This window comes from Neolamprologus brichardi, chromosome 15 (genome assembly GCF_056152115.1).
Source record: "Neolamprologus brichardi isolate AB-2024 chromosome 15, ASM5615211v1, whole genome shotgun sequence".
Lineage (NCBI taxonomy): Eukaryota > Metazoa > Chordata > Actinopteri > Cichliformes > Cichlidae > Neolamprologus > Neolamprologus brichardi.
Genome location: NC_142118.1, coordinates 16043711 through 16061108, shown reverse-complemented (window position 1 = coordinate 16061108; position 17398 = coordinate 16043711). Strand labels below are relative to the sequence as shown.

At 40.4% G+C, this 17398-nt stretch overlaps 1 protein-coding gene across 4 annotated transcripts in view; it reads left to right on the top strand.

Moving 5' to 3' along the window:
* Window positions 1-17398, top strand: part of sipa1l1 (signal-induced proliferation-associated 1 like 1) — a 95323-nt gene that overhangs the window by 52321 nt on the left and 25604 nt on the right. For 3 of the 4 annotated variants that reach the window (XM_087851848.1, XM_087851846.1, XM_087851847.1), the window contains 8 exons: window positions 6030-6155; window positions 6760-8287; window positions 8533-8755; window positions 9154-9284; window positions 11980-12168; window positions 12892-13066; window positions 14805-14908; window positions 15248-15405. In XM_087851848.1, the coding sequence (XP_087707974.1) occupies window positions 6893-8287; window positions 8533-8755; window positions 9154-9284; window positions 11980-12168; window positions 12892-13066; window positions 14805-14908; window positions 15248-15405 (2375 nt within the window). In that variant the 5' untranslated portion in view covers window positions 6030-6155; window positions 6760-6892. The remainder of the gene's footprint in view (window positions 1-6029; window positions 6156-6759; window positions 8288-8532; window positions 8756-9153; window positions 9285-11979; window positions 12169-12891; window positions 13067-14804; window positions 14909-15247; window positions 15406-17398) is intronic. The other variant, XM_087851849.1, reaches the window with a different exon arrangement.

Here is a 17398-nt window from a genome sequence, read left to right as displayed (position 1 = left end):
TTTTATTGTTTTCTTAAATCTTCTGCCTCCACACTTCTGTCTGGTCTCTGATTGGAAGGTACTTAGAGTATCTTTGCTAAACACAGGTTTGGGAAAACTATCCATTTTCTTCAACACAATACAGGTTGATTAATGAATGGAGACTATTAATTTTCTTTGTACCTTTCTGAAAATACTAATTGAATGGATTGAAGAAACAAATCGTAGCGTTTCTCTGCACCTGATCCGCTCACATGCACACACATACCATACCATTTACACTCAATGCACTTATTCCTAAACTTTATGTGCCGCCTCTTTAACGGTCTCCTTTCATGGTGCAGAACTAGCCTCCATCAGTCAGTGAGAACTCATCTGCTCTGTAATATTCAGATGTGCATGGCTCACTGTGCACTGAAGCATATTAATAGTCTCACAGTGACAGTCACCGGCACACCTGGGCTGCTTAATGGCAACTTTAGACTGGCAGAAACATTAAAAAAAATTAAAATAAATATATATATATATATATATATTTAATACTCCATAGTTGTATTTATTCTTCATCAGTGTTTTTGCTAATACATTATTTTACTATACTAACTAGCCCAATTAAATATTAACATCTACACTGATTTGCCACTTTGTTAGGTACATCTTGCTGTCACCAGGTAGGCCCCCCTTTAAGAACTGCCTTATTTCTTCAGGGCATAGATTCAGAAAGGGGCCGGAGACATTTTAGTCCATAATGATATGACGGCATCATACAGCTGTTCAATGTCACTTTCAAGAAAGCAGTTTGAGATCATCTGAGCTTTGTGACGTGATGCGTTATCCTCCTGGGAGCAGCCATCAGAAGATGGGTGCAGTAGTCATAAAGTGACAGAAGCAGTCAGCCATTCTTCTCTGACCTCTGGCATCAACAAAGCATTTTGACTCAGAACTTCATCTCACATTTTCTCTTTTTTAGGCCATTCTCTGGCGAGAGACCTAGGAGATGGCTGTGTGGGGAGTTTCTGAAATACTCAGACCAACAAAGACAGGCACAAACAGCCATGCGACATTCCAAGTTATTTAAATCACCTTTCTTCCTCATTCTGATGCTTGGTTTGAACTGTTCCTAAATGCACTGGGTTAGTGCCATGTGATTGGCTGATTAGATATTTGTGTAAACAAGCAGTTTAACTAGTGTAAGAAGCGAAGTTACCACTGAGTGTAGACACTCGTAGTAATACTTTAACTTACATCCTATAGTTAGAAGACATCAGCTGTGGTGATCATTACCATTTTTTTTTAACATGCACAGCTGAAAAAATGACAAATGTGTCTAATAATTTTCACCTGACGTCACACATGGCTGACGTGTTCCAATTACAAAACTCAAGTTGCAGCATTACTTCAATGAGAAGTTTCATGTCGGTTTATTTTTAGTGAATGACAGAAAACTACACTCACCAGCCACTTCACCATATAAAAGGAAGTGTGTATGTGTGTGGGAGTGAATGCAACAAACCATCTGTCCTAGACATGACTTTTGTACCCGCAATAATTGGTAGACCATTACATAATTCTTTGCTGGAAGTGTTCTGGGGAATTACAAACCATATCATCTCTGACTGGTAATGATGAGGTCACACTGAAGTCACTGTTTAGTGATTACTTATTCAGACATTTACACTAACTCCAGGTTGAAATCCTCATGGAAACTTTTATTGGAATGATGTGGAGCGTTTACTTGGAAATGGCCGTAACTGCCAGTCGCCAAACAGTGACTGCTTAATTCAAGATAAATTAATGGGTTACAACAAAGGGGTTTCCACATTCTGAATGTTACTTTAAAGCAGAAATGTTTTTTTTTTTTTTTTTAGCAGAACACAGGAATATTTAAAGGGTGCTCCCAGTGAGAACAAACAGCCAACGCCCCTGTTTATGGTTTTGTTGCCTCAGAGGTTTTCCTTGGCCATTCTGAGCCAAAACAAACCCTGCTTTTTTTTGTTTTTTTTATGGTAATAATGTCAGTTATACAATGCTAATGCCAGTAATACTATTTCTTTTATAAATGGTAATGATTGTTTAACAGTGCTAACAAATTGCCTCGCAGCAAGAATGTCCTGGGTTCAAATCCATCATCTGACTGGGGCTTTTCTGTGTGGACTTTGTGTGTTTTTCCCCGTTTCTGCACGGGTTCTCTCTGGGTACTCCGGCTTCTCTCCTCAGTCCAAAGAAATTAAGTTAGTGGGGTTAGGTTTATTGGTGATTCTAAAATCATTCTAAAATGGCCATAGGTGTGAATGTGAGTGTGAATGGTGGTCTGTCTCTCTGTTTTAACTCTGCAAGCTGTCCAGGTTGTACCCCGCCTCTCGCCCTATGATATCTGATTTATTATAATACATAGTAAATCTGCAGTATTGCAGTTAGTTTACATTTTTCCTAGTATGTCTCGACACATTTATATGTCTGTATGTACAACAAAGTACTAGCCATTGTAATGATTCCTACTATGGAAATTTACAGTGACTAAGCTGTAAGACATCTGCAAATGCACAACAGTCAAATTAAAAATCATGTTTTTTTTTGTTTTTTTTTTTAATTTTATTTTTGGGTTCGTTTTTTGTGTGAAAAATTCCCACTGTAGAGAATTGAACTTGCTCTCATGTAAATCTCTAGATTTTTATCTTTAAAATCTTGAGTGCTTGATATGATATTATACACCCGCTTTCACTGTGTGGTAATGTGCTTGGGGTCCCAGCCACTATCATTTGTAAGAAGTAAATAAATCCCTCTGTTGACAGTTTCCTGCCAGCTGGGCCAACAGATAACATCAGCAGCCATTACATTCACTGGGCCAAGGATGCTGCGCGTTTACCTCAGGAATCGACCTCATTTAGACACTGCTAAAGGTTACTGAGTATCTGTCAGTATAATTGGTCCTCAGTGGCTGCATAGATGCGTGCAACATCACATTCATTCATTTTGAATTACCAGTCTTCCAGCCAAGCATACAGTTTAATCCTCTTCCTGTTTGCTCAGTTCTCAAACTCTTTCACTGTTTTGTTTTTCTCCACGTACTATCCAACTAATTTTTTTTTTAAAGTACTACGCAATCCAGGGCACTCTGCAGCTAGTTACTTGGGATACAGTTTTTGAGTGGTAGTATCTTGGAGACGACACTGGTTCATAGCAGACTTTGTGGAACAGGAGGTAAAAACAAATGTGCTGTTTTTGATGGTGATAGCTGATGTGACAGTGCTGATGTGAATGATCGAATATGTTCAAAATACCAGCATTTGTGCTTTGTTTTTACCTCTGCACAGCCAAATGGATAATGCGACTGTTTACCCAGGATGATATGTTCTGCAGAAATGATCAAAAATAAGCAGGAGTGTGGTAGAGAACTATTCCTAATCAGATTTTGTGTAACAACAGGACATGTAAAACACTTGTAAACAAGATTTGTATATAAATGGGAAAATTAGAAAAAATATTTTTAGCCTAATATCAACCCAGCGGATTTTGTGCAAATTAAGCAGCTTGTGGATTAGAACATCCACTTGTTCTCTTGTTTGCATTAATTTGGATAAGAAAAAATTGAAATTTGTTTTTATTTGGTAGAAGAAGCCTGTTATGATTAGCTTCAAGGTCAGTAATGTTATCAACTTGTATTCACATACTTTTGTAACGAGCCTCAAAATTGGGTGTTATTGTGCAAGCAGTGTCCTCATTCACAAGGGCCTTTATCAGTCAGCCTACAACAGAAGCGAGAGATCTCCTATTTTGGAATGACAATTGAAGTACTGCAGGGATTACTGTACTGCAAACAGAGCCGCAATGGCCAGTTGATTCTGTAATAGGACCAAAATGTGTCTGGATATTGGGAAACAGTCTTACAGTTACTCAGCCCCTTCTTCTGCTTTGGTTAATGGGAGAATATTTGTTCATTTGAGTTTAATTAAAGGAGCCTCGGGTGGGGAAAAAAGTTGAACCAATCGATGTTGGTCTACAGTGGGTTGAAAGTATGCCAGCGTCGTACTGATTTTTGATATTTCCAATGAAGTAAAAAGTTTGACAAGCTTTTGCTGGCATAGAAGAAAATCGCTCGCAGGAGGTTCATCTATATTCATGTTCTTTCAGTTTCACAGTTCGCTCTCTTTTGAGACATTTGAAACTGTTTATAAAGCACCCAAGATGATTGTATATCTGTTCTACTAATGTGTTTCTGGGAAAAAATGAATAAAAGCAAAACGCAGTGATTTGCAAATCATTGTAACCCCTTTGAAAACAGTTGTACTAATGCACCAATGGAGACAAGACAATTGAGAATTGTTTTTTGTCCCAAAACAATTTGCAGAAAATACAGAGGCCTCTTTAGGAAATCCAGAATGTTCCCTTAGTGTTTGGCTCCTCATTATGTGTGTAAGGGAAATAGATACTTGTGCTCAAACACACTTATGCTTAAGTGAAATGAAAGAGAATTTGGTGTTCAGTGAGCACTGGGAAACTGAGCAGATTCTGTAGTACACCAAAGCACCTTTAGGTGATATAAATATAAAAAATATCTTAATTACTACTTGGAGCTGAACCACGTAGATGGTTTCCGTTTTAAAGACATGGAGAAATTTGTGACACAACCATGAATCGTGTTAGCGATCCACAGTGTTTGTTCTACTTACATTAAAGATTACACTCAAAACGCTCAACAACTCTGTTACACCATTGTTGTGGTTTTCCCAGTTAATCCACAAACCAAGAAAAGGTAATTTCATGAAAACTGCTCACAGCGAGTTCTGTGTGAAGCGATCAATACCCGCTCTTCTTTCTCTCTCACACTCACTCACTCACTCACTCTCTTACTAAAACATGCACTGTACAAAACTCTGTATCACCATGGTGATTCAGAATTTGGTCTGAAAGGGAGAAGTGGTGCATCATTATGGACCCAGCAGTAGACGAGCACATACTGAAGCAAGCTGGTCCTTCTTAAACTTGTGAATAGTGCTGTAAAGCAATTGCTGCCACATTGTGTTTGACTGACTAAATGAGCTGCCCATCCTTACTGTGGCATCCTGTGAGGGGTTTTTTTTTTCCTGTTGTATTACTTTAATCTCCATCCTTAAGGTACTTAAGTGGCTCTAGTTATCTAATATATATTTTGTTAACCTTATAATGTCTAGTAGAGTACTTTTGCATGATCCACATTTCAAAAAAATGTTTACTTGCCTAGCACTGCAACTTGGTCCAGCACCCAAGTTCATTCATTTTGCCAAAAAATCTAACTTTACCTAACTTTGTCCTGATTGACTGCCACTATCAATGAGCCAGAGCTCTGCGGTGGACATGGCCATATTAATCCTGCTGATCTATAACATAATGAGTATACAAGAGAAGGAAAAAAAACTGTCTGAAGTAAGAGGAGTTTACTTTAGAGCAGGCTGAAGCTTAAGCTTTTTTTAAAAAATGTTTTTAATATTTGTCGTGTTAATATTTGGCATCCACCATTGCATAAAGAGAAAGGAAAAAATGTATATTTTAAAGATATTTTTAAATATAGCATTTTTTTAAAGACTTTTGCTGCTTGTTGAATACCCTGGTAGTTTTAGAACACATTGCAAAGTTTAAGCTAAGAAGCTCCAAATTTGGAAAAAGGGTTTTGCTGGTTAATGTACTCTAAAGAGCCTGGGAAGACTTCATTCTCAACTTTACAGGCTGTGAGATACTCCCTATGACTAAATAACAGACTGGGCTTGATGTGTAAAATTACTAGGCTCTCACGTAGCTGTTAATTAAATAACAGGGGATCTAATCTTTGACACTGCAGTAAAAATGGATAGACTCTAAACCCTAGAGTATATTCTGTATGCTGTATATGAGGATCTCAAAATTTCACAACAATACCATAGCTTCCTATTTCTTTACTACTGCAGTAGAGTATCTGAAAGAAATGTAATACTAAAGAGTATGTAGCACTGAATGTAATTTGGCTTGTAATCTGACTCGTCTTCGGTTTCCTTCTGTCTTTGCTTTCTGTTTTCTCTCTCTATTGTTCTTCTCAGTTGCCGAGTTCCAGATAGAAAGAGTCCCCTGTCACCTGATTCCTAAGCAGACTGCTTGTAAGAGTCTTCAACAATAAAAGTTGGCCATCAACTAATTTCTCTTCATCGAGACTCACTACTGTAGAGGTACAAAATACCCCCCCCCCCCCCCCCCCTTTTTTTTTTAAATGGTTAAAATCATTAGTGCCATTTATCCTTCTAGATTGTCTTCGTGTAAGCTGACCATTGGGCATATCATCTCCAGACATGACAGGCTTTTCATGAATGTAATAGATCCTGATCACACTTGCCTTATGGTGTCCAAAATCCCCCCCAAAGAGATGGACTCTTTGGGGGGGATTGGGGGTGGGGGTGGGGGGTGGTTATGTTTTCAGAAATCCAATGCTGCTGTAAGGCAGTTCTCGTTTAGTTTCATTGTATGCACCTTGTATAAAATATAAATTAGATTTATCGGTGAACTTTCTCTTAATGTCCCAAGTATTGTGATGCAACTATTGATAAGTGTTGAATATAATATGTATATTGCAATTTTTAATTAAACCTTTTGAAGGCTCAGTGTTTTACCTGTAAAATTCATTTCAGCCATTTTCCGTTGGTTCTTAAGCTTTAACCAATTGTCTGCTGCCCTTTCGTCAACTATAGTTATTAAATATTGGTCTACAATAATTATTATATTACTAAAGAAAATATTGAATTTTTCCTGTTTACTTTTCCTTTTCTGTTTCCACAGCACTAAATGTCCCTTAGCCTCTTGAATCACTTCACTCAGTGGCCGTTATGTTGACCCGAATCTAATCTCATTAGCACCCCATCCTTACCTTTCCCTCCCATATCCCCTCCCAACACCATTTCCCGACTCCGTCATGACCAGTCTGAAGCGCTCTCAAACAGAGCGCTCAGTTGGGGGCTCGGTGTCGGCTACCGATGAGTTCTACACTCGTCGTCTGCGACTGCCTAATGGAGGGGCACCACCACCTCGCAGTGAGAGCGCCCACATCTCCTCTTCTTCAACCACGGGCACCAACCCTGGCGTCCCAAAGATGGGGGTTCGGGCTCGTGTAGCTGACTGGCCACCAAGAAAAGATGGGGGAGGAGGGGGTGTTTGGCACATCACTGTGGAAACAGACTCACCCAGCTCTACCAACACCACTAGCTCTTCAGGGTCAGGAAGTGGAGATAGAGAAAGACTTGAAAGAGGGGGAGGCGGTGGTGGAGGTGGTGGGAGTGGAGGAGGGGGGGTGTCAGCCGTCACAGCCCATAGCAATCTGTCAGCCAAGCTGGGTCACCTGATAAGCCCACAGGACTCATCCATGCTGCGCAATATCCACAACACACTAAAGAGCAAGATGCAAAGCAAGGGGAAGGACAATCGCTTCCTGTCACCGGATGGCTATCTGGGTTCCCCTCGCAAGGGCATGAGACGCATCCGCCAACGCAGTAACAGTGATATAACTATCAGTGAGCTCGACGGGGATGGGAACGAGGGCTGGTCGTTCTCCGGGTGGACACCCATGCACCGGGAATATGGCAGCACTTCATCTATAGACAAGCATGGTGTGTCAGGAGAGAGCTTCTTTGATATGCTAAAGGGATACCACTCCGCTGAGGCCCCGGATCAGCGAAGCCCAGCTCCAGAAAGGCTAACAGAACTCCTTACTGTTGCTCCCATAAAACAGGCTGCTCTGGATCTGCCAGACGGACCTTTGGGTCCAGCCAGAGGTAGTCCAGCCAGTCGGCTGAAGGAACGAGAGAAGCATTTGAAGAGAAGGTCAAAGTCAGAAACAGGTGGAGAGTCGATCTTCCGTAAGCTGCGCAGTGTAAAGGTGGAGGGTGACACATCAAGGGCTGGCTCGGATGCTGAAGATGGTGGGAAAGGGGATGAGAGTGGACCACCTCCCAAACCTTGGGCGTGCCAAAAGGGATTTGCCCATTTTGATGTTCAGTCTCTACTCTTTGACCTCAATGAGGCGATTCAAAGTCGGCAATCTGGAGCCAAACGCAAAAACACCACTACTGGTGCCTCCGCTGCAGCTGCCGCCTCTGCTTCGGCCTCGTCCTCTCTTTCGTCTAATCAGAGTGGAGTGTATGGGTCACCTTGTGGCTCCCAAGAAGAGCTAAGCAAGGAGGGGACAGGAGGCGGTACCAACCCTGCCTTGGACCCTGGCGATGATAAGAGCAATGATTTGGTTCTTAGCTGCCCTTGTTTCAGGAACGAGATTGGTGGAGAGGGGGAAAGGAACATTTCTCCTGTTAAACAGGTAGGTCTGCTTGAGTAGTCATTATATTTTCTTAGATATATGCAAATAATGTAATGCATTTTAATATATAAAACGGTTTCTCGGGTTCTGCTGTTTTAATATTGATGCTGCAGTCTGCAGATGTGCATTTTGAAAACGCACTGAAAAGCGCTCAGATTTCTGCATATTTAAGATGTAAAGATAAAAATATGATGATGTGGTTTACAGCTTGCTGGCTTTACCTTTCCTTTTTATTAATCTTCCAGCAGGGAAGCATAGGAAGCGGTGGGAGCTCAAGCAATTCCTCTGGCAGTACAGAAGAAGGCCCTTTGGATGCCACCCTTACTACCCATTTTACCAATGCAGGTGTGGCTGTGTTGGAGGCTTCCAAGGACGGGCCTAGTCAACATGCCGACAGGTCCAAACGATACATTGTGGAACATGTTGACCTTGGTGCCTATTACTACCGAAAGTACTTTTATCTCAGAGGTGAGAAAATAGGATAGTTTGGGCTTTTTTGATTTGTAGTTCTTCAACTTTAGTGGGTGCTTTTCAATTTGTCTTACTGAACGTTTCCAGTCTTAGAGCAAATGCTGTGGACTGTAATGGCAGAAACAGTACCATTTGTAGTGTTTTAGACACTAATTAGACAAGGTGCAAAAGTTATACTTCATTCTGCATTACACATGAGAAAACCTGGGAACCAGCGAAGAGTCATTAGTTAAGGTGCGAACGTTTTGTAAACTTTTAATAGTTGATATAATTCAGCTGCAATACACATAGTGGAATAATTGCTCAGGTTTTCTTCCTTTCTGTAGTTTTATCTCTCCTGTCCTCTGTCATCAATTTATGTCTGCATCTGAAATCCCAATACTTTTCACCCCTAGAGCACTGGAATTACCTGGGGGTAGATGAGAATCTGGGCCCTGTGGCGGTGAGTCTGAGAAGGGAGAAGCTGGAGGAACACAAAGACCATGGACAGCAGTACAACTACAGGGTCATTTTCAGAACGAGTGAGGTAACATACATTCTGACAAATAGTGTGCCATCTGTCTGACGTGTTCACGATTTTGTTATATAACTATTATTTTTTTAATAATGTTTTCATTCACCGGGGTAAGCTTGTAGCTTTACTAGCTATTCCCACTGTGAAAGTTCATGTGAACATATCTGTCAGTATTTAGTATGCTCTCCTGAGTGATCTTCCTGAAATGCTTTTATGAGTTCAAACTGTGTAGGAGTTGACATATAAGAACTGCTCCCTGCTTATTGATGAAGCCAGTTGGGGGGAGACATTATAAAAGCTTCAGCTCAAGGCTGTCGCACACAGCTCAAGATGCTACCGCCTCCGCTCCTTGATACCACCTTAAATTACTGCCCATTTGATCTTGTTTTTATAGTTTCCTCCCATTTTTTAGCCCAAATTCTCAACTTTTTCGTAAATCCCTCTAGCCCTTGTTTCCATCAGTAGACACAGTAGAAGCATAGATGCACGTCCTTATTCGCTGAGCTGAACGCCCACCCACCATCTTTGTCAGCCTTCATCTTTGAAGGGCTGAGCTGTGCCATTTTGCAGCTCAACGACACTAAAATAGCACCTGAGGTATTTGAGTGAAGAAGGTAAAGCATTGCTTTTCTATTAAAGCGTGCCATGAGTAATAGCCCTTGCAATCTCTTGGGATGACGCACGACCTACTGTGCTATGTTTTCCTCTATTTTTCTTTCCTTCTCTTGCCTCTCAGTCTCTTCTCTAATTGCTATTTTCAGAGCAGGGAGCTTCACAGGTTTAGATATATTTGTGTGCCTGTGTGGGAGTGAGTGGGTTGCACTAATGTTGAAGACAAAAGTCCAGGGACCAAAGAGGACAACTGTCCTTTTAATACCGCCCATGATGAGTTTAAAGTGCTTTTCTTCTTTGGTGTGTTTAGTACTGAGTGCGCTGGCAGCATTTCTGGACATTCCAAACACCACGTGAAGGCAAAAACACACAAGTGGCATGGGACGACTACTGACTAACAGCTGTTAGTTGATAGTAGATATTCAGATTCTGGACTTTCAACAGTCTTCCTGATTTATTCATGGATGTCCTCGTTGAGCTTTTTTTACCCCGAAGCCTTAGTATTCACACTGAAAGCTACAGCAGCAAAACCTACACTCTATTTATTTTCTCCCTTAGCCAGACACTTTTCTGCATTTTGCTTTCCCTGTACCAACAGAGAGTGGGGGAAAAATATGTGTTTTCAGATTTTGTGAAAAAAGATTAATTTCATGTGTGATCCTAAACTGAATTTAATTGCATAGATTAAGGCCTCATCACAGGCTTCCTTCCAGTTTTCCCAAAATAGAGTTACTAGTATTCTACAGAGGGCTGGATAGCTAGTCATGCTGTTATTGTTGCCTGTTACAAAGAACAAACACTGCGTGGAGCAGGAAGGAATAGCCAAGAGAAGAATTATCTAACCAGCAACTAATCTGGACTCGATCTGATGGGTGTGCTATGAAGCAAGTTTATTTGCATTAACAGGCTGGATAAGCAAAAGATTAAAACTATCAGCTTTCTCTTTGAACCTAGGTGTTCTTTATTTAACTCTTTTTTTTTTTTTCTTTTTTTTTTTAAATCTCTTGCTTGAGTGCTGCTTGCTTCTAGATGAGCAGGTTATGGAGAGCTATGAAGAACACAAAGCAGTGTCTTTTGGCACAAAGATAGAATTGCAGTCAACAGTGTCTCGATATTACATATTTTCCCACTATGCATTTAATTTCTAACATAAATGCTGCGCATTAAAGCTTTCACATTTTAACTTGATATATTTAAATATGATACCTAAAGAGGTTAATATGCTCCCATATTTAGGGATAAGTGGAAATCAATTCAGTTTTATCCAAATTAAAGTGAATTTCATTTCAATCATTGAATGTTCTGTGATGAATACCAATAGACCAATCAAATTTCCATTAGCTGTGGAAGCAGTGTAAAACTGCACAAAGCATATGATTTATGATTTAATCTGCACCATCAGCAGGAGAAGTGAAAGGGTTGCTAAAACTGTCATCAAATAGTTAAGCTGGATAGTGTTATGGTAAGACCACACACCTTTGGAGCGGAAGTAGCAAGTTCGATTCCCTCCCAGTAAAGGTCCTGGCTAGGCCCCCCCATGCCAAACACCAAGCCCTGGAATGGTGCGGCTACGCCTGCAGCCTGTCCACAGCTCGGACACGACACATTTCACTGCATGTTGTACTCTGTGTGATCATGTATCTGACCAATAAAGCTCGTTTCTTTCTTAAATATTAACAAATGGTTGTGCTATATTGTAGTTTTCTATTAGTAGTAGTAGTAGTGTAGTATTCTATTATAGTGTATTGTGCTTTTATGTAATTGAATTTAAAAGCAAGGGTTAGAAATTAGCCACAGCTATAAACTCATGCTTCTGTGAGTTTCGTGCACCGTATTAGAACCATGTTAAACTCCATTTTTCCTTTTTAAGTAAGTTGAAATAGAAATCTTGATATTTTTGATGGTTTGATTCGATACTGATAATGATCGGCTAGAATAGGCTCCAACAACCGTGAACTGGATAAGTGGAAGAAGATTGATGGATGGATAGAGTATTAGGGTTTTTTTGTTTTTTTTTAAAGTGAAAATCATAATGGCTTTGACCCCTACAATTGTGTTTTTGTTGTTCTTTTCCTGCATTATGGGTGGTCTCCAGCTGAATACTCTGCGGGGTTCCATCCTGGAAGATGCTGTACCTTCGACGTCCAAGCATGGTCTAGGTCGAGGCCTGCCCCTCAAAGAAGTGCTGGAGTACCTCGTGCCTGAGCTCAATGTTCACTGCTTACGCCTGGCACTCAACACACCCAAGGTCACTGAGCAGCTGATGAAGCTGGACGAGCAGGGGGTAAGGAGATGCAGCGAGCACGTCTTGAGGTTTGATTGTGGGTTATGATGGGCCGGATGAATCTGCTTGATTAATTCCTTTGATTGAGCACATTTGATTACTGCTTTCCATTTAGTGAAAAGACAGTGTCATGCAGACATGGCATCCGCTGAATAGAGTGCGATCCTTTCGTGCATGCATTCGATTGGTCTTTGAGCCAAAGAACTTTTGCAGCTGGTAACCTGTACTATTGACTATGCAAAGCAAACGATTGTCATTTAGAATTTCATGAATTTTTTAGTGTGTGGGTGTTTTTCTGTGAAGGGGATGTCTCATTGTTGAACTGAATTCTTTTTATTTATTTTTGCTGTATCTCTTTATTTACTCCCACAGACCGTTATGTGGAATTTATCTGAAGAAACTGTTTGTATGCATGCTGTGTCAACGTGTGTCGATGCATGCACACACAACATAACCCTTTAAAAAAATTATATATATACTCAAAAGCTCTTTGATACTTATGCTTTCTGATGCAGTTATCAGAAGCTGAATCCTCTGAAAATGTCAACATGATTTCTTAGGAAAATGGCACAAAATCACTACAGAACAACCCAAGGTTATTCTTAAAATGTCAGCATGAGTCCTGCCTCAAATGTCAACATGGTTACTCTGACATGACTTCCACACAGTAATCTCCATTTGTTTCTCCCCTTTTCATTGGAATAATGTTTGTTCTCTCTGCAGCTGAGTTTTCAGCGAAAGGTGGGGGTGATGTACTGCATGGCGGGTCAGAGTAGCGAGGAGGAGATGTACAACAACGAAGCGGCTGGGCCTGCACTAGAGGAGTTCCTCCATCTGCTGGGCGAGAGGGTTCGTCTTAAAGGCTTCACCAAGTATCGAGCTCAGCTGGACACAAAGAGTATGTACATTTGCAAAAAACTTCGAGGTGCCAGTGAGGGTGTGAGGGAACCTTTATATTTGATTTTACGCTGACATTGATCCTGTCTAATCCAGCACAGCAGGTAGTAAATTAGTAAATTGGCACGCACTAAATAGACGTTCGCATTGATCAAAAAGTGCTGAGTTCAGTTGCCCAGCAAGTATTTGATGGATTGGAGCATGCAGGGGGTCGTCAGAGTCTTTTAGATAATGTGTATACACACATGGGTTCAGTGCCTCAACTTGCATTGCGATAATCACATTGGATCTCATTCACATGTTAAAGGACTGGTCAGTGACTCCCTGGTATCTTCTGATTGCTAGAGAAAAATGTATACTCTAACAGATAGAAGATGGCAACTTGCCTCCAAATACTTGCTAGCTGAGTGGTAGTAAAACTTGAAAAATGTGTGATCCAAACTGGAGAGGGGAAACAAAAAAGCACAACTTTAACTTTGGAGATGATCAGGCTTTGTTTCTGGTTGCACTTTTTTGACTACTGTTCAGAAAGTAGTTGACAAGCATTTGCCCTTGGTGTAGCACCGCATACCTTTTCTCATCCAACTTGGCCTAGGGGCTGTGGGCAACTTACCAACCAGTCAGGGAACAAACGATTTTATCTAGTGACGTGTGGTTGGTGGGGTTGAGGGGTTATTGACTGGTCAACATCTGAATGATTAGGGTTTTAGCAAATTATTTTATAGTTTGTCATCAATCTCCAGCAGATGCAAATGCTCCAGACTGTGTTTTTTCAGGAGGAGAGCTGAGTAAAACTGAAATCTGTCCAAATGTTTCTTACAGCCATAGATCGTGCAGTGATGGCTCAATAATAGATTTTCTTTGAGTACTGCACTAGTACTAAATACATTGTTTCCTTATAAAATGTTTATTACACTTTTTATTAGGATGAAGGTATGTAATGTAAGAAATGAAATTAATTGTTGAGGTTGTAAGTTATTATAGCATTTAACTTGATTTCAGTTCCTTGCCCTTGGCACCTAAATTCCTTGCAGTTTTCAAAACATTTAATTATGAGCAGATGGAATACATGTTTTAAAATTTTCTGATCCTGCTCCCCCCGTTTTCATTCTTAAGTTTCCTCAGATGTTTCTTCAGACATTTGACAGATGGCCTTTAGTTTCAGATTACTGTATTTTCTTTTGGACACTGATATTGATCCTCTGTGGTTGTGCCCTTCTCCTTTGCCAGACCACCTGTGTTTGTTCCAAACAGAATTGATGTCCACTTTATTTTTGCTACCTCTGTGACATTTCCAAGCCTGTGTATGATATTATGTTATCCATATTATCCCTGCATGAACTAAGCCATTGCCCAATACCCTGTGAGACAAAAACTGCCCCAATCAATTTTTGCAGGATGTGTAATACAACCGTTAGTAGCCTCTAGCAAATTGAATACAGCCATGCAACGCCCTCCTTAATGAATGCGTGTAATTAATTGAGGTAATGTAGCTGGTTTAAGTGCGGCCTTTAAATACTTTGTGACTGTTTGACTCTCTAAATGGAAAACATCAACAGCCTGGCGGGGTAGTGCAGTGGCTCCCTGATTGTAAAGAGGTGAGCGTGTTTTAGGGCCATCTGAACAGCATATAGTAGAGACAAGCATGCGGGAAGAGAGTTTTGGGGTACTTGAACAAACCTGTCATGGTATATTTTCCTGAAGTATGAGACATTTACATGCAGTTTTCTCCTTCTCAGCTGACTCAACTGGCACCCACTCGTTGTATACTACTCACAAGGATTATGAGATCATGTTCCACGTATCCACCATGCTGCCCTACACACCCAACAATAAGCAACAGGTATGTTAATTTACAGGGCTCAGAGCTTGGATACACTAAAATACCTTTGGATCCACCAGCAAGGTGTGGCTTTTCATTAGAGAAAGTAGTAATCCATGCTATGCACATTTTTAGAGTTAACATGATCCTGTTCTTTGTGTATATAGATGTAGTGAAGGAGGACATGCGGAGGTTTGGTAAGACAGGAGGATGCTAGAGGATGGTGTCAGATAGAGGCAGATAATTCACTGTGGCAACCCTTAAAGGCCGAAACAACAGTGGCTCAAGTGTTGTTTTTTTCCTCTAGATGTCTAATTATGTTTTAACTTTAGCTTCTCTCTCTTTGAAAATGTTTTCCAGTTGCTGCGGAAGCGACATATTGGGAACGATATCGTCACGATTGTGTTCCAGGAACCCGGGGCGCTCCCCTTCACTCCTAAAAACATCCGCTCACACTTTCAGCACGTCTTTGTGATTGTGCGAGCGCATCACCCTTGCTCCGAAAACACCTCCTACAGGTGAGATTCAAGAGTACACCAGAATAAACTGCGTGTAAATAAAATGCTGCATACTACTTTTCAAACTGTGCCCCATTTGAAGCCTAAACAGTGCAAAAATAACCAGTTTGATGCTGTAATTTAGACTTGGTCAAGTCAAAGAGAATCCAATCAGTCTACTTGAATCTGGAGAGGTTACATCCAGACTGGCATTATTCAAAGTAATACAGTGTCAAAATGTGATAGTTAAGGAAGTTGAGTTCAAAAACTACACACTGAACTAAAAAATAAGGGCTGTAGAGGTCGGTTGGAACATTCCCTTCTATGTCTTTTCATTACATTAGAGGTTATATAAGGCCAGTGCTTTACCTGCCTTTTCAAAATGTCTGGAAAAATACTGCATTTGAGGACTTGCATGTGATTTATGATTCACTTTTCATCACAGCAAAAACAATAATGCTCCCATCCTTCTGCTCAGATTGTTGCACGGCTCTCGTTGCCTTTGCAGTTTCATCATGGAGTAGGCCGAGAGTGTTGAGAGCCCTCTCTACAACTCGCGATTTGTTTCCTCGCTGTGAGAGGGTGTAATATTAAATACAATGTACAAGTCTGAAATAACTTTTAAGAAATTATTTATATTCTGCCTTTGCAGTCTTTCGTGTTCGGCGCTGTTCAGATTTGAAGGGCATTTCATTTAGCTCATTCCTGGCTCTGTCTTTTTATCTCGTTTTCTGTCATTCTCTCTTATCTTGCTCTCTAGGACTCTGCCTCCCTCTTCCACTAATGGCTGTTTTAATTGCTGTCAGAGCACATTGTGTGAGGACTTAATTGTCCCCCATGGGGCTACTTCACTACTAAACAACAGCACCACACATACACAAACACATGTGAGCAAAGCAGCCAGTAATGAATTGAATAGAAGAAGAGCAAGTACTATTGACATGGGCCTTATGCGACTCACAAACGCAAGTTAAGTTTTCTGAAGTGAAAATGAGTTTTCTGCACACCATATAAAGGTGAAACATCAGCTTTCAAAAATAAATTATGATTCATAGTCACCACAGGAAATTGACTGAGTCATAAGATATTAAGCAAAGGTGACCTAAATGCTTTGAAGCTTTGGTTTGTTTTCTTAAGGTTTATGAAGACGGGGGCATACACACTTGGTATTGAACTACTTCACTGTTCTGTTCAATTTGTCATTTTGAAAGTGGGAAAATTCTGGGTTCACCTGGCCTTGCACCTGCTTTCAACCATTTAGAGATCAAAACATAACTATTCTGCTCGCTTAATGTCTGCTCTTAGTGGAAGTGTAAAAAATTTTTTTCTTTTGTTTGATATGAATAGAGCAAAGTACAATAAAATAGTGTGTAACCCCATTTAATTTAAACCAGGATGTGTTTTCTGTTCACTGCTCTAATGCTGCTAGTATCTTGTACAGTTAAATGTAATTGCCTGTTAATACAAAATAGGCTACGCTCAAATAATGATATTTTGATGGCTGCAACCCAAACTGAGTTTGTTATAAGACCTAGTGTATGAGCCAAAGGCATTAGAGTGCTGCCGAAAGCGATACTGTACGCGTAACTGAAAACTGATGGAGGATTTCCTTTAAAGGATTCTACTGGCATTTTCACTGTAATCAAGAAATTAGGTAATTTGAGTTCACTCTGTGAAAACAAATAATGCAGAAATCTACAGATGTCTTCAGGGCTGAAAGCCTCTGTAAAATACAGCTGCAGAGAAATGATGCGTCCTCACCAGAGACTGGAGAAGTGCGATACTTAAATGCTCGAGTAACAGTTTATTTTAAAGGTGTGAAAAATGGTCTCTTTCCTATACGGCTTAAGGTCAAGTGGGCACAAGTGTATTTACAGTACAGTGCAAAAATCTTGAACCACCTCTCGTTTTTTAAATATTTTGCTTCTAAGGAATAAGACTTAAGGCACATAACTGATGGGGCTTGACCAGTATTATGTGTGCAAATAACATAAATCCTGATACTTGTTTTCAC